The sequence below is a fragment of the Entelurus aequoreus genome, linkage group LG25 (assembly GCF_033978785.1).
Source record: "Entelurus aequoreus isolate RoL-2023_Sb linkage group LG25, RoL_Eaeq_v1.1, whole genome shotgun sequence".
NCBI classification, from domain to species: Eukaryota; Metazoa; Chordata; class Actinopteri; order Syngnathiformes; family Syngnathidae; genus Entelurus; species Entelurus aequoreus.
In genome coordinates, this window is record NC_084755.1 from 29682406 (window position 1) to 29704539 (window position 22134).

A 22134-nucleotide genomic window follows, 5' to 3' on the forward strand; every position below is an offset into this window, starting at 1 on the left:
TCCACCTGAGAAGCTTCAAAAATGTGTCTCCTCAGTTCCCAAACGTTTACTGAGTGTTGTTAAAAGGAAAGGCCATGTAACACAGTGGTGAACATGCCCTTTCCCAACTACTTTGTCACGTGTTGCAGCCATGAAATTCTAAGTTAATTATTATTTGCAAAAAAAAAACAAAGTTTATGAGTTTGAACATCAAATATGTTGTCTTTGTAGTGCATTCAACTGAATATGGGTTGAAAAGGATTTGCAAATCATTGTATTCCGTTTATATTTACATCTAACACAATTTCCCAACTCATATGGAAACAGGGTTTGTACTTGGGCACGGATCAGTGCACCTAAACGCACCGTCCTTTACGCGTAAGGTGGGCCTAGGCACGGTATGGCTGGCCTAGTCCGAGGACACTTTAATCACCACGACTTTAGATTTGAAAAAAAAAAAAAAAAATGGGAGTAACGTCTTAGTCAGCGATTTTGAAACAACATGCACTTGCCGCGTGAGTGGCTTGTGTTGCGGAGTGATGACAGCTGAGATGACTCCTCGCTGTTTCCTTCCCCGCCGCTCGCTGTGGCACAGGGGGGCTCCCATGCAGGGTGCATTTGAAGTGGCTTTAGGGAGGCCCTGGAGCGTGCCAAAAGGTCAGGGGTTACAACAACTGGGCCTCCCTGGAACACCCCACACACACACACACACACACACACACACACACACACACACACGTGTGCTTAACCCCACCCACTCCCTTCTGTCGGGTTTGCGGATCACTTCCAGATCTCTCTGACACGTTTGACAAAAATAAATCAAATGTACTCATGGGATCCTGCCTTTACTGCTTGTCATATTTTGTTGGCCATACCATCCCCACCTTATTTATAAAGCCCTCGAGAAACAACCCCAGTTCAAAACAAACAAATACAGGTTTTTTTCCCATTAGCTTGCACACAATTTTACTAACTGTGTGTCTTTTTTCAAAAGATAGACACACTTTTCCAAACACCACATTCAATTTTCTTAATTCCTCCATTATTTGCAAAATGACACACTCGGGTCAAAATGTACGCCCGAACATCAAAATAAAGCAAGCATTTGCAAAAATTAGGGATGTCCGATAATGGCTTTTTTGCCGATATTCCGATATTGTCCAACTCTTAATTACCGATACCGATATATACAGTTGTGAAATTAACACATTATTATGCCTAAAATGTAACAAGGTTTTCCAAAATAAATCAACTCAAGTTATGGAAAAAAATGCCAACACGGCACTGCCATATTTATTATTGAAGTCACAAAGTGCATCATTTTTTTTAACATGCCTCAAAACAGCAGCTTGGAATTTGGGACATGCTCTTCCTGAGAGAGCATGAGGAGGTTGAGGTGGGCGGGGTTGAGGTGGGGGTTAGGGGGTAGCGGGTGGTGTGTTGCGTTTGACTAAGGGAGATGACGGCAACAGACACCAGGGGGCAGTAATGTTCAATGATTTATTATATATATATAGTTAAAATATATATATATTGTATAATAATAATAAACAATACTTATAAACTATAGAATGGTGTGTGACAAAATCCAAGAGTGTATGTGTGTGACTATGTGTGTAGATTAGCTGTTGAGTGTTACCGTAAATGTTGAATGAGGGAGCAGACAAAACCAAGGGATCCGAGATTCGCGTGAGGTCCGTGGGGCAGAGAGAGCTCACTTTCAGGGCGACGGAGGGTCGGTACACCATTGAGAAACTAAGTTCCCGCAAGGATCCTTGAGTCCACTGGTCCTTATGCTGCTTGTCTGATTAGACCCAGGTGCGCTGATAGCAGATTGTCTCCGGCTGCGGTGACGCGTGGGCGGGGTCTGTGCGGCAAGCGCAGGGACGTGTCCTGTGGAGCTCACAGCAGAGCCTCTCGGTGCTCGCGCAGATGAGGGAGAAACAGACTGCGCGTGCGTCGTAACAGGGTGTATATTGTAGCGTCCCGGAAGAGTTAGTGCTGCAAGGGGTTCTGGGTATTTGTTCTGTTGTGTTTATGTTGTGTTACGGTGCGGCTGTTCTCCCGAAATGTGTTTGTCATGCTTATTTGGTGTGGGTTCACAGTGTGGCGCATATTTGTAACAGTGTTAAAGTTGTTTATACGACTACCCTCAGTGTGACCTGTATGGCTGTTGACCAGGTATGCTTGCATTCACTTGTGTGTGTAAAAAGCCGTAGATATTATGTGACTTTACACAGCGGCGTTTTAAAAAGTCATGCATTTTACTTTTTGAAACCGATACCGATCATTTTGAAACCGATACCGATAATTTCCGATATTAGATTTTAAAGCATTTATCAGCCGATAATATCAGCAGTCCGATATTAGCGGACATCTCTAGTAAAAATGCATTTTTATTGTCATCTCACTCACACAAACTTCAAATGATAAGACACTATTGGAGTGAGTTACCCAGAAGAGTGATAAATACAAAACACATTTGTAAAAAAAACCTATTTTACTCTAAGAAATCACATGTTTGGGGCATTTTTGCCCAACCTTTTTAGCATATGTGATGAATGATTACTATTACTTGACAAAATATATTGGCAAATCCATAGCAATCGTCATTGTTTACTTTGAAGTGGGCCTATACGTAAGGGCCTAAAGAGAAAGTAAAAATATCGTGTCATCTTTTCAAGAACTGCTCAACAATGATGCTGCAAATTGAAAATATGTATTTTTTACCACAGTCGGGTACAGTAACATATCACAGTAGTCGACAATGACATGCAGTACAAATTAAAATCTGAGACAAATAAAAAGGTTTGAAAGAAAATCTGGAGATAAATAAAATGACAGCATAGAGTATAGGCTACATGTGCAGACTTAGGCAACAGCAACTCTATGAAAGAACCTACTCAAAAACCTCAGTTACTGATTGTAATCACCACCTGCCCATCTAGCTGGATCAGGCCACAGTATCTCATCCACATGTCTATGTATATGTCCATGTATATATATGTGTATATATGTATATATGAGATCGGTAGGTTGTGAGTTCAAACCCCGGCCGAGTCATACCAAAGACTATAAAAATGGGACCCGTTACCTTCCTGCTTGGCACTCAGCATAAAGGGTTGGAATTGGGGGTTAAATCACCAAAAATGATTCCCGGGCGCGGCCACTGCTGCTGCCCACTGCTCTCCTCACCTCCCAGGAGGCGATCAAGGGTATGGGTCAAATGCAGAGGACAAATTTCACCACACCTAGTGTGTGTGTGACAATCATTGGTACTTTAACTTTAACTTAATATGTGTATATATGTGTATATATGTATATATATATATATGTATATGTGTGTATATACAAACCCCGTTTCCATATGAGTTGGGAAATTGTGTTAGATGTAAATATAAACGGAATACAATGATTTGCAAATCATTTTCAACCCATATTCAGTTGAATATGCTACAAAGACAACATATTTGATGTTCAAACTCATAAACATTTTTTTTTTGCAAATAATCATTAACTTTAGAATTTGATGCCAGCAACACGTGACAAAGAAGTTGGGAAAGGTGGCAATAAATACTGATAAAGTTGAGGAATGCTCATCAAACACTTATTTGGAACATCCCACAGGTGAACAGGCAAATTGGGAACAGGTGGGTGCCATGATTGGGTATCAAAGTAGATTCTATGAAATGCTCAGTCATTCACAAACAAGGATGGGGCGAGGGTCACCACTTTGTCAACAAATGCGTGAGCAAATTGTTGAACAGTTTAAGAAAAACCTTTCTCAACCAGCTATTGCAAGGAATTTAGGGATTTCACCATCTACGCTCCGTAATATCATCAAAGGGTTCAGAGAATCTGGAGAAATCACTGCACGTAAGCAGCTAAGCCCGTGACCTTCGATCCCTCAGGCTGTACTGCATCAACAAGCGACATCTGTGTGTAAAGGATATCACCACATGGGCTCAGGAACACTTCAGAAACCCACTGTCAGTAACTACAGTTGGTCGCTACATCTGTAAGTGCAAGTTAAAACTCTCTTATGCAAGGCGAAAACCGTTTATCAACAACACCCAGAAACGCCATCGGCTTCGCTGGGCCTGAGGTCATCTAAGATGGACTGATACAAAGTGGAAAAGTGTTCTGTGGTCTGACGAGTCCACATTTCAAATTGTTTTTGGAAACTGTGGACGTCGTGTCCTCCGGACCAAAGAGGAAAAGAACCATCCGGATTGTTATAGGCGCAAAGTTGAAAAGCCAGCATCTGTGATGGTATGGGGGTGTATTAGTGCCCAAGACATGGGTAACTTACACATCTGTGAAGGCGCCATTAATGCTGAAAGGTACATACAGGTTTTGGAGCAACATATGTTGCCATCCAAGCAACGTTACCATGGACGCCCCTGCTTATTTCAGCAAGACAATGCCAAGCGACGTGTTACATCAACGTGGCTTCATAGTAAAAGAGTGCGGGTACTAGACTGGCCTGCCTGTAGTCCAGACCTGTCTCCCATTGAAAATGTGTAGCGCATTATGAGGCCTAAAATACCACAACGGAGACCCCCAGACTGTTGAACAACTTAAGCTGTACATCAAGCAAGAATGGGAAAGAATTCCACCTGAGAAGCTTCAAAAATGTGTCTCCTCAGTTCCCAAACGTTTACTGAGTGTTGTTAAAAGGAAAGGCCATGTAACACAGTGGTGAACATGCCCTTTACCAACTACTTTGGCACGTGTTGCAGCCATGAAATTCTAAGTTAATTATTATTTGCAAAAAAAAAAGTTTATGAGTTTGAACATCAAATATGTTGTCTTTGTAGTGCATTTAACTGAATATGGGTTGAAAAGGATTAGCAAATCATTGTATTCCGTTTATATTTACATCTAACAATTTCCCAACTCATATGGAAACAGGGTTTGTAATTTCCCCTCGGGGATTAATAAAGTATTTCTGATTCTGACATGGTATGAATAAGACATAGCAAGCCACATGTTTGCACATTCTGCGGCGTGCACCTTGTCAGCGGCGTGGGGAGAATCTGTCCACGGGGCAGAAAGCCGTGAAATTATGGCGCCGTTCACTTCACCTGTCAGACAAAGCGGCGACAAAGCAACTCATCCTTTCGCCGTCTTACTCAGTCAGCGGCCTCGCTCTTTTCTCCCCGCGCCGGTGGCGATGTTTGCGTTTTACTCCGCAGCGTACGCGGGATCGAGAACCGCCCTCACCCCTCCCTCGCCGCTTAACATCTGCTTCTAGTGAGTACCAGCGAGGGAATGTCGGACTATTAAAATTAATTAGCGTATTACCGAATGCTTGTGTGAGAGGAGGCCTCGTTAGGCTCCCCTCACCCCCACCTTTGGCTATAGACTAAGCCCCGGGATACTGAGGTCCCGAGAGACAGGGAGATGGTTTATCACAGGACCAATTAGACTAGGAAGTGAGGTCACTGACCTTCTGTCAGGCCTCATCAGCTCCTGTGTCACCTAACAGGGGCCATGGAGGACTACACAAAGAGAAAGGCCAGTGGGGGTCGGGGGGGGGTCCTGACATCATGACTGTGTCAAAGACATTTCTTCTATTCACTCACTTCACCTATTCAACCCGGCCCTCCACGCTATTTTTGGTGATAGTTGCGGCCTTAAATGCATTTTTCAAACATTTTCAGTAGAGATGTCCGATAATGGCTTTTTTGCCGATATCTGATATTCTGATATTGTCCAACTCTTAATTACCGATACCGATATCAACCGATACTGATATATACAGTCGTGGAATTAACACATTATTATGCCTAATTTTGTTGTGATGCCCCGCTGGATGCATTAAACAATGTAACAAGGTTTTCCAAAATAAATCAACTCAAGTTATGGAAAACAATGCCAACATGGCACTGCCATATTTATTATTGAAGTCACAAAGTGCATCATTTTTTTTAACATGCCTCAAAACAGCAGCTTGGAATTTGGGACATGCTCTCCCTGAGAGAGCATGAGGAGGTTGAGGTGGGGGTGTGGGGGGGTAGCGGGGTGTGTATATTATAGTGTCTCGGAAGACTTAATGCTGCAAGGGGTTCTGGGTATTTGTTCTGTTGTGTTTATGTTGTGTTACGGTGCGGATGTTCTCCCGAAATGTGTTTGTCATTCTTGTTTTGGTGTGGGTTCACAGTGTGGCACATTTTTGTAACAGTGTTAAAGTTGTTTATATGGTCACCCTCAGTGTGACCTGTATGGCTGTTGATCAAGTATGCGTTGCATTCACTTGTGTGTGAGTGTGTCAAAAGCCGTAGATATTATGTGACTGGGCCGGCACGCAAAGGCAGTGCCTTTAAGGTTTATTGGCGCTCTGTACTTCTCCTTACGTCCGTGTACACAGCGGCGTTTTAAAAAGTCATACATTTTACTTATTGAAACCGATACCGATAATTCTGAAACCGATACCGATAATTTCCGATATTACATTTTAAAGCATTTATCGGCCGATAATATCGGACATCCCTAATATAGATAGTATATATATATATATTTAGGGATATATATAAAAAATATTATTATTTTATTTATTTTTTTCTCCCAGCCAGGCAAATCATATTGTTGATGTAGATCAGGGGTGTCCAAACTTTTTCCACTCAGGGCCACAGACTGAAAAATCAAAACATGCGGGGGCCATTTTTATATTTTTCCTTTTTTTAAAACCAATACAATATATAGTTGTTTTTTTTAACCTTTATGGTTTTCCTCAAGTTTGGTACCCGGGAGGGTCTCAGTCATAACATTTTTAGAAATAAGTCATACATTATTATTTTTTCATTTAACGCTTGAATCTCGAGATCAACTTCAGGTCTGTCTGTCGTTATAACGTTTTTTAAAATTTAGTTTTTATGTTTATGCCCTTCATGTCAAAACCCTTATTTATATGGCAAACACACAAACTATGCAACATTTTCCCCCAAAACATTTCAATATGGAATATTTGATGTGAAGTAATTGGAACCTTAAATAGGTCAATAATTCATTAAATAAAAAAAAAAAAAAATAAGTGTTGAAAATAAGCCAAATTTCTATTTTTGTTACTGTTGACGCTTAAGTCTGTAGATCTGTTGATTATAAGATTTTATAACGTTTTCATTTTTTTTTGTTTTTGTTTGTTTGTTGCCCTTTTTGTGAAAGAAAACTTTGTTTCGCACAAAATATGCAATATTTTCCCCCCAAAATATTTCAAAGTGGAATTGTTCCAGTGAAGTGATTGGAGCCTTCAATAGGTCAATAACAGTCCACATGGCAGCTTTGTGTTATTAGTGTCAACATCGCCACTTTTTCTTGTTACATTTCACCTGTTTACTCTTTTATTACACTTTTTCATGTTTTACATTTTTATTGTAGTATTTGCAGAATGTGCCGGGGGCCGTTAACAAATTAGCTGGGGGCCACAAATGGCCCTCGGGCCGCACTTTGGACATGCCTGATGTAGATGATCCTATCTGTTGTACAGATTTACTTTAGAAAAGAGAAGTAATGCCTACTTGTCTTGTTGCCTTCTTTGTATTTGACTTTATTAAATGTTTGGGTAGCATTTTGTTAAACAAAACCAGTTTTATTTTAAGTACCACAAACATTTATCAGAGCTATTTTATGGAGGAATGCAGTTCATCATAGAACTGGCACCCAGTATGTTTAAAAAAGTACTGATTTTGAATGGAGAACCATTTTGAATTGAAACGGTGCCCAAAGATTTACCGCCCTACTTTTTTGTACTTGTGTTAATTAAAAGTGCTAAAAACCAATGTATGTCAGGTCAGGGCTAACATTGGACACCACGGATGTAGCGTAAATCCAGCCTATAGCCGAAGTATACTCTCGCGGCTCCGAAGCTCAGGTTTTCCTTCCCACCCGTCTTCGGTCTAGACATTCAGGGGTCGCACAGCCCGCCTTCACAAAAGTCTTCTCGGTTTCCATAAAAGTCACAGTTGTTTCAAAATGATTAGTTCCAGCTCCAACAACAATGTGGATGTGGCTTCACTTGCTTTCGTTTACAATTACTCACTCAGGAAAACAGCGCCCTCTAGCGTTTTGAAAGAAAAGTCGTTGCGGTTGCCGTATAAACAACTTTAACACTGTTACAAATATGCGCCACACTGTGACTCCACACCAAACAAGAATGACAAACACATTTCGGGGGAACATCCGCACCGTAACACAACATAAACACAACAGAACAAATACCCAGAACCCCTTGCAGCACTAACTCTTCCGGGACGCTACAATATACATCTCTTATATATATATATATATATATATATATATATATATATATATATATATATATATATATATATATATATATATATATATATATATATATATATATTGTTTACTTCCGTGAAAACCTTCTTCAAGTTTTGTAATCAATCAGAAATATCAAGCAGCTAAAATGCGCCAAAAATGGATAAGTGTGGAGAGAGTGTTTTGCATTGTAAAGGATTTAAATGGGTGTCATTTAGAATTGTTTATGGCGCTTGGACAGTTTTTTTTACAATATCCACAAAGTTCAGTGAGTTTACTGTTTTATTTGTGACCATGTGTGTTGACTTTTTGTGTTGGATGCAATTATTTTTTTTTATTTTTTTTTGCTGCATGACTAGAGAAGGCTGTTTGGGTTATATACGTACACACTGTGCTGTGTTTGCTTCTAAGCACAATTCATGGTCATTGACCTCATTTACTTATCTTTTCCACAAGATGTTTAGCAAATTTGCACCAATCAGTTATTTAAAATTAATTGGACATCACCTTCCTTACCTCATGACGTCTCCCGGGCCAAACTCAAGACGCTTGCGGGCTGTAGTTTGGACACCCCTGGCAAAGACCCTAGTAAATGCTCTAAATTAGGTATATTTGAGTTGATAGTACTGCTGTCTGTGTGCATGTGAGTATGACTGGTTGTGTGTGGCCTTGTCTGGTGCTCCACCCCAAGTCTATGAACAAGTTATGGATGATAAATGTACAGTACAGGCCAAAAGTTTGGACACACCTTCTCATTCACAACACAACTGATGGTCCCAACCCCCATTGATAAAGCAAGACATTACACTAATCAACCCTGACAAGGCACACCTGTGAGGTGAAAACCATTGCAGGTGACTACCTCTTGAAGCTCATGGAGAGAATGCCAAGAGTGTGCAAAGCAGTAATCAGAGCAAAGGGTGGATATTTTAAAGAAACTAGAATATAACTCAGGTTTTCAGTTATTTCACCTTTTTTTTGTTAAGTACATAACTCCACATGTTCATTCATAGTTTTGATGCCTTCAGTGACAATCTACAATATAAATAGTCATGAAAATTAGAGATGTCCGACAAGGGCTTTTTTACCGATATTCCGATATTGTGGAACTTTTAATTACTGATACCGATATCAACCGATACCGATATATACAGTCGTGGAATTAACACATTATTATGCCTAATTTTGTTGTGATGCCCAGCTGGATGCATTAAACAATGTAACAAGGTTTTCCAAAATAAATCAACTCAAGTTATGGAAAAAAAGGCCAACATGGCACTGCAATATTTATTATTGAAGTCACAAAGTGCATTATTTTTTTTAATATGCCTCAAAACAGCAGTGGGGGGGTGTATATTGTTGTGTCCCGGAAGAGTTAGTGCTGCAAGGAGTTCTGGGTATTTGTTCTGTTGTGTTTATGTTGTGTTACGGTGCGGATGTTCTCCCGAAATGTGTTTGTCATTCTTGTTTGGTGTGGGTTCACAGTGTGGCGCATATTTGTAACAGTGTTAAAGTTGTTTATAAGGTCACCCTCAGTGTGACCTGTATGGCTGTTGACCAAGTATGCCTTGCATTCACTTGTGTGTGAGTGTAAAGCCGTAGATATAACATGACTGGGCCGGCACGCAAAGGCAGTGCCCATAAGGTTTATTGGCGCTGTGAACTTCTCCCTACGGCCGTGTACACAGCGGCGTTTTAAAAAGTCATACATTTTACTTTTTGTAACCGATACCGATAATTTCCGATATTACATTTTAAAGCATTTATCTCTAATGAAAATAAAGACAACACAGGTGTGTCCAAACTTTTGGCCTGTACTGTACATACATATACAGTATACTGTGTGTGTATATATATATATATATATATATATATATATATATATATATATATATATATATATATATATATATATATATACAGTATACAGTATATATACATACATATATATATACAGTATACAGTATATATATATATATATATATATATATTGGGGCTGCAACTAACAATTAATTTGATAATCGATTAATCTGTCGATTATTACTTCGATTAATCGATTAATAATCGGATAAAAGAGACCAACTACATTTCTATCCTTTCCAGTATTTTATTGGGAAAAAAACAACATACTGGCACCATACTTATTTTGATTATTGTTTCTCAGCTGTTTGTACATGTTGCAGTTTATAAATAAAGGTTTATAAAAATAAAAAATTTAAATAAATAAAAAAATGTTACCTCTGCTCATGTGCATAGCATAGATCCAACGAATCGATGACTAAATTAATCGCCAACTATTTTTATAATCGATTTTAATCGATTACTTGTTGCAGCCCTAGTATATATATATATATATATTTATATTTTTTATTTTATTTTTTTTCCCAGAAAGCTAAGTGCCCTGCACATTGATCTGATTTGCATATTTATTAAAATTTAAAAATGATTTTATTTAATTTTTAAATAATTTATTTAAACTATTTTGAACACTGCAAAAATGTAACATTTTTCTTTGTCCCGGCTTCCTACAATTAAACTTTACCATGAAATATAATCATTTAAATCCTTCAGAAATGTTATATTGTTTACATATTTGTGTTCCTTCTTATTCCAACAGTACTTTAGATTTATTTTCTTAAAAAAAAAATCGTTTTGTGTTACAACTCAGTCCTGTTACCCTTTTGGCCTGTACTGTGTATTTTAGGAACCTTAATGCTAATTGAGATCTTCTTTCTTTTTTCCCTGTCTTCCCCCATGCTCGGCCTTCTGCTGCTGGTGTGGTCCTGCCAACAGGTAAGAGACAGCACCACACCCCTCACCTGTTTCCACACGCACCTGTCATCCCTTCTGTCTGGGCTTTAAAATAATAACGCCGGCGGCGAGGAGCCGTTTATAGCATGTTGGAATAAAGCCCCGCTTTTGTATGGCCGCCTCCAATAATGGATGCGGACAAATGTTGGAAGCGCCCACTCCTCCTCTCCTTCTGTCAAGTCTTCATTACAATGCCTTAATGTGTTCACAGACACTCGCCACCCTATGCACCCTTCCCTCCCCTCCCCGGCCCCACCTCCCCCTGTTCCGTTATCTCGCAATCCAAGTCTCTCCTACTCCTTCTCAGCATCCGTCCTCCTCTCCTCCCTCCGCCTGTGTTTACCTCCATCGCTCCACCAGCTGGTTTGTGTTAAGACTCCACATTTGACAGCTCCGCTATTTTTTTTAATTTTTTATTTTCTGCTCCCCCTCCTTAATATTTTTCTAACACCGCACGGATTGCTGAGGCCTGTAGAAACCCAGAAGAAAAGCAAGCAGGAGGCACAAGGAAATTAAAAAGTGAGAAATCCTGATGTATTAACAATTACATCAGCAATTATTCTGTCAAGCGAAGGGCAGCGGTCATCGCTTGACGCTTGCTTCTCCTCTTTCTTTCTTTCTTTTTTTTTTCGAAGAAAGACTAAAATAAATAAAGGCCCGTACAGTAAAGTCTAATATTGACTTAATTCACATCTGTGAGGGTGATTTCATCCACCCCCTCTCCACCATGTCTTTTTGGAAGGGAGAAGGGGCCGCAGCTGCCAGAAATAATTGCTTGTTTGCTGGTATTTATTTAAAGCTCCGTCAGACAGGCAACCAAAATGAATGTAGCAGGAGTTTGTAAGAGAAAAGAATCCACTCGACGTGGATCCGTAACTCCTCATAAACTGTATGTGTGTTTGTGTCTTGCATTCTGTTTGTAGGATTTAGTTGCATTTAGGTTAGCTACAGCACTTAAGGGTGTAACGGTACACAAAAATTTTGGTTCGGTACGTACCTCGGTTTAGAGGTCACGGTTCGGTTCATTTTCGGTACAGTAAGAAAACAACAAAATATACATTTTTGGGTTATTTATTTACCAAATTTGTAAACAATGGCTTTATCCTTTTAACATTGGGAACAGTATAATAATTCTGCCCACGTTAATCAACATTAAACTGCCTCAAATTGTTGCTCAGATTAAATAAAATGACAAAACTTTGCTTCTACATATAAAAAGTGCAACATTAAAGGTCTACTGAAATGAATTGTTTTTATTTAAACGGGGATAGCAGATCCATTCTATGTGTCATACTTGATCATTTCGCGATATTGCCATATTTTTGCTGAAAGGATTTAGTAGAGAACATCGACGATAAAGTTCGCAACTTTTGGTCGCTGATAAAAAAAAGCCTTGCCTGTACCGGAAGTAGCGTGACGTCACAGGTTGAAAGGCTCCTCACATTTCCCCATTGTTTACACCAGCAGCGAGAGCGATTCGGACCGAGAAAGCGACGATTACCCCATTAATTTGAGCCAGGATGAAAGATTTGTGGATGAGGAACGTGAGAGTGAAGGACTAGAGTGCAGTGCAGGACGTATCTTTTTTCGCTCTGACCGTAACTTAGGTACAAGGGTTCATTGGATTCCACAATTTCTCCTTTTTCTATTGTGGATCACGGATTTGTATTTCAAACCACCTCGGATACTATATCCTCTTGAAAATGAGAGTCGAGAACGCGAAATGGACATTCACAGTGACTTTTATCTCCACGACAATACATCGGCGAAGCACTTTAGCTACGGAGCTAACGTGATAGCATCGGGCTTAACTGCAGATAGAAACAAAAGAAATAAACCCCTGACTGGAAGGATAGACAGGAAATCAACAATACTATTAAACCATGGACCTGTAACTACACGGTTAATGCTTTCCAGCCTGGCGAAGCTTAACAATGCTGTTGCTAACGACGCCATTGAAGCTTACTTAGCTACGGGACCTCACAGAGCTATGCTAAAAACATTAGCTATACACCTACGCCAGCCAGCCCTCATCTGCTCATCAACACCCGTGCTCACCTGCGTTCCAGCGATCGACGGAGCGACGAAGGACTTCACCCGATCATCGATGCGGTCGCCGGCTAGCGTCGGATAGCGCGTCTGCTATCCAAGTCAAAGTCCTCCTGGTTGTGTTGCTGCAGCCAGCCGCTAATACACCGATCCCACCTACAACTTTCTTCTTTGCAGTCTCCATTGTTCATTAAACAAATTGCAAAAGATTCACCAACACAGATGTCCAGAATACTAGAATTTTGCGATGAAAACAGAGCTTTTTGTATTGGATACAATGGTGTCCGAATACTTCCGTTTCAACCATTGACGTCACGCGCATACGTCATCATACATAGACGTTTTCAACCGGAAGTTTCGCGGGAAATTTTAAAATTGCACTTTATAAGTTAACCCGGCCGTATTGGCATGTGTTGCAATGTTAAGATTTCATCATTGATATATAAACTATCAAACTGTGTGGTCGGTAGTAGTGGGTTTCAGTAGGCCTTTAACTACAGCAGTTAAGGGTGTAACGGTACACAAAAACTTTGGTTCGGTACGTACCTCGGTTTAGAGGTCATGGTTCGGTTAATTTTCGGTACAGTAAGAAAACAACAAAATATAAATTTTTTGGTTATTTATTTACCAAATTTGTAAACAATGGCTTTATCCTTTTAACATTGGGAACACTATAATAATTCTGCCCACGTTAATCAACATTAAACTGCCTCAAGTTGTTGCTCAGATTAAATAAAATGACAAAACTTTTCTTCTACATATAAAAAGTGCAACATTAAACAGTTTCAAGTCAACTCATCATGCTTCATTTATTACAGCATTTGGGAAGCCTGTAGTTGATTTTTGTTGTATAAATGTTATATTTTTATCAACATGTGATAGCAGGGACCCTGCCATTCAAAACTAGGCTGCTCCATTACTAATGATTAATGTAACTATAGCTGAAAAAATAGTACAATAGCAATTGGAGAGACTATTCATCCCTGAACACCATGGAGTTCATGTAGGCTTACTGATGCAGTTACATTATTATATCAACTATCAGAGACAGAAACTCTTCATTTAACATATTGTCCTTTTTTGCTGCTTCAACACAGCTCAATCAACACAGAAAAAGGTAAAGTGAAATAACAGGAAGACAGGGCTTTGCTGTCCGTAACACACACACACACCGCAAAATGAGCTAACGTTACGCTAAAAGCGAATTAGCCTTCACCTCAAGCCAGGACTGCGAGTGAGCCGAACTGCCTTTTATATTTCTAGAAGGTCAACGGGCTCATAGTGATGTTACTAGTAGTTGACTAGGAGGTGTTTATTATAATTTGGGGAGTGTCCGCTGCCTGATGCTTACCTGCTGAACGCTAAGCACTGACTACATGCGCTCTGAATACGCACTGCTGATTGGCTGTTACCGCTCTGAATACTCACTGCTGATTGGCTGTTACCGCTCTGAATACGCACTGCTGATTGGCTGCTACCGCTCTGAATACGCAGTGCTGATTGGCTGTTACCACTCTGTTTGTAACCAATCAGATGGTTGTGTGGGTGGGGCAATGCTGGGTGCTGTGTAGAGGACTGACAGAGGCAGAAGGAAGCGGAGGCGGCTACTTCATATGTTCGTGTGGAAACTCGTCCGGTACACCTCCGAACCGAACCGGAACCCCCGTACCGAAACGGTTCAATACAAATACACGTACCGTTACACCCCTAACAGCAGTGAGAAGTAGCGTATTTTACCGACTATAGAGTGCATAGGATATACTGTCCAAGCCCCATTAAAATGTTTGAAGAAAAAAAACAGTTTTTCATATACTGTATTAGCCGCACCGGACTATAAGCCGCACATGTACAGTCGCGATCAAAAGTTTACATACACTAGTAAAGAACATAATGTCATGGCTGTCTGTAGTTTCCAATAATTTCTACAACTCTTATTTTTTTTGTGATAGAGTGATTGGAGCACATACTTGTTGGTCACAAAAACATTCATGAAGTTTGGTTCTTTTATGAATTTATTATGGGTCTACTGAAAATGTGACCAAATCTGCTGGATGAAAAGTTAAACATACAGCAATGTTCATATTTGCTTACATGTTCCTTGGCAAGTTTCACTGCAATAAGGCGCTTTTGGTAGCCATCCACAAGCTTCTGGTTGAATTTTGGACCACTTTTCTTAACAAAATTGGTGCAGTTCAGTTAAATTTGTTGGTTTTCTGACATGGACTTGTTTCTTCAGCATTGTCCACACGTTCAAGTCAGGACTTTGGGAAGGCCATTCTAAAACCTTAATTCTAGACTGATTTAGCCATTCCTTTACCACTTTTGACAAAAGATGCCGCCATGGCACAAGTAATTATATACACATATACATGCATGTGTGTATACATATGTATATACACACCGTATTTTTTGGAGTATAAGTCGCTCCGGAGTATAAGTCGCACCGGCCGAAAATGCATAATAAAGTAGGCCATGTCTGACCATGTGAACACATTCTTTTGTGGTCTTTAAAAAGGACAACAGCTTAGAGTAGCTGAAGGGTGTCGGACATACCGTATTTTTCGGACTATAATTCGCTCCGGAGTATAAATCGCACCGGCTGAAAATGCATAATAAAGAAGGAAAAAAAACATATATAAGTCGCACTGGAGTATAAGTCGCATTTTTTGGGGAAATGTATTTGATAAAACCCAACACCAAGAATAGACATTTGAAAGGCAATTTAAAATAAATAAAGAATAGTGAACAACAGGCTGAATAAGTGTACGTTATATGAGGCATAAATAACCAACTGAGAACGTGCCTGGTATGTTAACGTAACATATTATGGTAAGAGTCATTCAAATAACTATAACATATAGAACATGCTATACGTTTACCAAACAATCTGTCACTCCTAATCGCTAAATCCCATGAAATCTTATACGTCTAGTCTCTTACGTGAATGAGCTAAATAATATTATTTGATATTTGACGGTAATGTGTTAATAATTTCACACATAAGTCGCTCCTGAGTATAAGTCGCACCCCCGGCCAGACTAGTTTCGTCCGACCCCCCAAAAAAATATAAATAAATAAATAAATAAATAATAAAAAAATAAAATATATATATATATATATATATATATATATATATATATATATATATATATATATATATATATATATATATATATATATACAGATTTGTATTTATTTTTTTCTATTTTTTGGGGGGGGTCGGACGAAACTGGAAAGAATGAAGCAAGGTTGGTTGCATCAACAAAAGCACTTGCAAGTCTGGTAACCTAGCAAAACAGGAAGTGATGTAAGCAATGGGAGGGACACGCTAAACAGCCAATCGCGTAACAGTATCAACTATCAATTTTGGTTGTGCCATTTTGCTGTCTCGCTGTTGATTCTCTGCATGGAGTGAGAAGAGAAATTGAAAATGAGTGCTTCAGAAAGCGAAAAAATTGTGGATAAAACAGGAAAAGTTACCTCGACAGTATGGCAGTTTTTTGTTTTTATTTTTCAAACAGACCGTAGTCCTTCGCCATGCTCATCTTTTATTCCCAACCCTCGTCCGTTCCCTATTCGGACGTACGGAAACAACAGGTAGGAACTAAAGTGCAGGACGCTATAGATAAAATAAATAAGAAAATATAACAAATGTACTACTTTAAAATAATAATTGGATCCAATAATATTGAAATAATAATTACTGCATAACAAATGAATTTGCATACTTAAATAAAAATAACAGACCAAATTAAATGTTACACAGACCACGTCACTTCATGCTAGGGAACCTGCAAACAATTGTTCTTCTCAGGTTAACATTTTCACACTTTGCACTATTTTGTTACACATTTCTTACATATTCCTTATTTTTGCACCTTAATTTAAAGAGCTTATTGTTAAGTGTTCAATGCCATTTTAGAATTTTGTTTACATTGTTTGAGTGTTTTCCATGCTTGTGTTGACATTTCCTTTCTGCCTTTCTGCTTTGAAATAAAAAATGTTAACTTTTAATATATTTTTTAAAGGTCATAAAAATATAAATAATTATCGATATGGACCGGTAAAAAAACTATATATCGTGATACAGTTTTCAGCCATATCGCCCAGTTCTAGTTTTCCCCTAATTTTGAGTGCATTTAAAAACATGTAACAATAAGAAGCACTGAATATTCATCAGGAAAAAAAACATGAATGTATATTGTAAAATCACACGTTTTGTTTTCCATAATATCAACACTTAAGGAATTCGAAGAACACGGCAGACAGCGGGACGTCTGTAGAGGTGTGTGTGTTTTTATTTTATGGAACAGGATCAGGATAACCCGCTGCTTCAAGCTAAGCTAATCACCTCTTGGCTCTTGCTTCACACTTAATGGACAGCCTCTCTGCAATCATGCCAAAAAGCACATACTCTCTGAAAAAGTCTGCAAAAGTTGCCAAGAAGATTGCCCGCCATCTGGCTAGTTTGTAGTTTGGAAATCCCTCTCGTGCTGAAGTGCACACACCGCATGTGTATGTTGTGTATGGAGTCGCTGGGCGGGTGCAACAGTGCATTTCTCTGTGTTGATTCCAGTGCTTGCATGGTTTACACTGCCTTGTCCCGAGCACGACTGTATCCTCACACCTAAACCCCGGAACAGATTGCATATTTTGTTGTAAATAATGTAATTGTTTATGACACCATTTACAGTGATATTTCCCAAGATAAGACGTAGTTTACTCACAAAAACAGTGCTTGGAAATAGTGAAAAATGGTATGATTGTGGTTATTTCAGCTCATTCAGTCAGTATGAATTGTTTTAGTTTTATTGTAAAACTTAGAAACGTCGCTTGGAGTGACGAATGAAGAATCCATACGAGTTGAAACGCTATGGATGCTTAGAAGACAGAATGGCACTTGTACTTCCGGTTCAAACTTTTTTTTACTGTAATAAACCGTTGTGCCGTTTTGGCATTTACAGTAATACACCGGAAAATATCCAGTTGTTGATTTGCGGTAAAAACAAGCAAAAAAAAAAAAAGGCAGCTCCTTTGCCAACATTTTACTGTAAAATTGAATTTTTTTTTATTTACAGTAAAAAAAAGAAGAAGTACATTTTATGGTAACATTATGGAAACTGAGCTGCCTTTTTTTTTTTTACCATACACACAGAAGTACTGTTTTTCCATTTACAGTAAAATACACTACATTTTGAGGTGAAATTATTGCAACTTACCATATTTTTTTGACATTTTAGTTTAAAAAAAATCTACTAATAAAATGCATTAAAAAATTGTGTAATAATAGTATTCACTGTTAGAAGCGGCCCTCTGGGGCCAAACATAACTGCGATGTGGCCCTCTGTGAAAATGACCTTGACACCTCTAGTTTAGTCAGTATGAATTGTTGTAGTTATATTGTAATACTTACTTCCTTGGAGTGATGAATGAAGAATCCATACGAGTTGAAACGCTATGGATGCTTAGAAGACAGAATGGCACTTGTACTTCCGGTTCTAACTTTTTTTTTTACGGTAATAAACCGTTGTGCTGTTTTGACATTTACAGTAATCCATCCATTTACTACCGCTTGTTCCTTTTGGGGTTGTGGGGGGTGCTGGAGCCTATCTCGGCTGCATTCGGACGGAAGGCGGGGTACACCCTGGACAAGTCGCCATCTCATTGCAAGGCCAACACAGATAGACAGACAACATTCACACACTAGGGCCAATTTAGTGTTGCCAATCAACGGGAAAATATCCAGTTGTTGATTTACGGTAAAAAAAAACAAGCAAACAAAAAAAAAACTGGCGGCTCGTGTGCCAACATTTTACTGTAAACATTTTTTTTTTTTAATTTACAGTAAAAAAAAAAACAAATGTAAATTTTATGGTAAAATTCTGTAAACTGAGCTGCCTTTTTTACCATAAACACAGCAGTACTGTTTTTCCATTTACAGTAATACACACTACATTTTGAGGTGAAATTATTGCAACTTACCATATTTTTTTGAAATTTTCGTTTAAAAAAAAATCTACTAATAAAATGCATTTAAAAAATGGTGTAATAATAGTATTCACTGTTAAAAACGGCCCTCTGGGGCCAAACATAACTGCGATGTGGCCCTCAGTGAAAATGACCTTGACACCTCTAGTTTAGTCAGTATGAATTGTTTTAGTTATATTGTAAAACTTACTTCCTTGGAGTGATGAATGAAGAATCCATACGAGTTGAAACGCTATGGATGCTTAGAAGACAGAATGGCACTTGTACTTCCGGTTCAAAGCAGCAAACACTGTAGACGTTCACCCGGCAAGAACTGCAGTGAGCAAACTCGTCCAAAAGATGGCGCCATAGCACAAACAATATTATACCATTCCGGTGTCTTTGCGTGGGTTTTTAAACCCCAGAACAAATTGCATGTTTTGTTGTAAATAATGATACATGTAATTGTCTATGACACCATCTACAGTGATATTTCCCAGGTAAAACATAGTTTACTAAATTTGCCAACAAACACTTATCCATGTTTGAGTTTATCTGCTTGATACATCTGGTTGATTACAAAGCTTTAAAGAGGTCATCATGGAAGTAAACATGGTAGGAATTTTACTTTCACATACTCTTAATATTCAATTATAATAATTATTAATTATACATACATTATATTACTATAATATGTAAACAAACACACACAAATATATATATATATATGTTTACTTTGCATGCAGGCATTGATGCCTTTGGAGTTTTTTTTTCATCTTTAAATTCATACACGCTAATCATTGTAAATAGTTGATAGACTATACTCTTCTGTATTGGCAGCCAGATTCATTCATACATGCCAAAACGCTGGTTTCCTCTCTAAAAAGAGACAGGAGCAAGCAGGCTTGAAACAGGCTGTAGATTCCAAATGTAGAAAGTCGTGTTTCTACAAACATTATATTGGCGACATGCTGACAAACAAAAATCAGCCAACGCCGCTAAGTGCTGGCTGCTAAGTGCACTCAGACACTCTTTAGCTTGTTTGCGCACTTACCACTGCCTCTTTTGGTTTCTACTCTGTATTTCTTCAGTGTACTCAGGACTAGGCGCAGTGCTCTAAACTGATGCATAAAGTCCATCAGGTTTCTGACCTGTATATGATCAGGAAATTACTTAAGAATGTTAAAAAAAAAAACACAAAAAAACGATTTCAATCATACAGAAAATACAGTTAGACCGTGGAACCTCGATTTATTAGTTCTTGAACATGGTATGTAAACTGAAAAGTTTGTATAGTGAAGCAGAGTTCCCCATAAGAATCAATGTAAACATGAACTACTGGTTGTTTCCTTGACAAAAGTGCCTAATTTAGTAAAAAAAAAAAAAAACTGCATACTATAATGTATATTGTATACTGTGTGTGTGTTTGTGTGTGTGTATATATATATATATATATATATATATATATATATATATATATATATATATATATATATATGTATATATATATATATATATATATATATATATATATATATACACACACACACCCCATTTCCATGAGTTGGGAAATTGTGTTGGATGTAAATATAAACGGAATACAACGATTTGCAAATCCTTTTCAACCCGTATTCAATTGAATGCACTACAAAGACAACATATTTGATGTTCAAACTCATAAACTTTTTTTTTTTTTGCAAATAATAATTAACTTAGAATTTCATGGCTGCAACACATGCCAAAGTAGTTGGGAAAGGGCATGTTCACCACTGTGTTACATGGCCTTTCCTTTTAACAACACTCAGTAAACGTTTGGGAACTGAGGAGACACATTTTTGAAGCTTCTCAGGTGGAATTATTTCCCATTCTTGCTTGATGTACAGCTTAAGTTGTTCAACAGTCCGGGGGTCTCCGTTGTGCTATTTTAGGCTTCATAATGCGCCACACATTTTCAATGGGAGACAGGTCTGGACTACAGGCAGGCCAGTCTAGTACCCGCACTCTTTTACTATGAAGCCACGTTGATGTAACACGTGGCTTGGCATTGTCTTGCTGAAATAAGCAGGGGCGTCCATGGTAACGTTGCTTGGATGGCAACATATGTTGCTCCAAAACCTGTATGTACCCTTTAGCATTAATGATGCCTTCACAGATGTGTAAGTTACCCATGTCTTGGGCACTAATACACCCCCATACCATCACAGATGCTGGATTTTCAACTTTGCGCCTATAACAATCCGGATGGTTCTTTTCCTCTTTGGTCCGGAGGACACGACGTCCACAGTTTCCAAAAACAATTTGAAATGTGGACTCGTCAGACCACAGAACACTTTTCCACTTTGTATCAGTCCATCTTAGATGAGCTCAGGCCCAGCGAAGCCGAGGGCGTTTCTGGGTGTTGTGGATAAACGGTTTCCGCCTTGCATAAGAGAGTTTTAACTTGCACTTACAGATGTAGCGACCAACTGTAGTTACTGACAGTGGGTTTCTGAAGTGTTCCTGAGCCCATGTGGTGATATCCTTTACACACTGATGTCGCTTGTTGATGCAGTACAGCCTGAGGGTTTGAAGGTCACAGGCTTAGCTGCTTACTTGCAGTGATTCCTCCTGATTCTCTGAACCCTTTGATGATATTACGGACCGTAGATGGTGAAATCCCTAAATTCCTTGCAATAGCTGGTTGAGAAAGGTTTTTCTTAAACTGTTCAACAATTTGCTCACGCATTTGTTGACAAAGTGGTGACCCTCGCCCCATCCTTGTTTGTGAATGACTGAGCGTTTCAGGGAATCTACTTTTATACCCAATCATGGCACCCACCTGTTCCCAAATAGCCTGCACACCTGTGGGATGTTCCAAATAAGTGACCATTCCTCAACTTTATCAGTATTTATTGCCACCTTTCCCAACTTCTTTGTCACGTGTTGCTGGCATCAAATTCTAAAGTTAATGATTATTTGCACACAAAAAAATGTTTATCAGTTTGAACATCAAATATGTTGTCTTTGTAGCATATTCAACTGAATATGGGTTGAAAATGATTTGCAAAT

General features: G+C 38.8%; 1 protein-coding gene across 7 annotated transcripts in view; it reads left to right on the top strand.

The window, feature by feature from the left end:
* nfixb (nuclear factor I/Xb) overlaps positions 1 to 22134 on the top strand; it is a 511053-nt gene that overhangs the window by 288141 nt on the left and 200778 nt on the right. The window contains exon 7 of one of the 7 annotated variants that reach the window (XM_062037124.1): positions 11053 to 11683. The exons of the other annotated variants lie outside the window; for them this stretch is intronic. Within the exon in view, the coding sequence (XP_061893108.1) occupies positions 11053 to 11126 (74 nt within the window). The 3' untranslated portion in view covers positions 11127 to 11683. Of the gene's footprint in view, positions 1 to 11052; positions 11684 to 22134 lie in introns of those variants that run through there. 7 annotated transcript variants of the gene reach the window in all.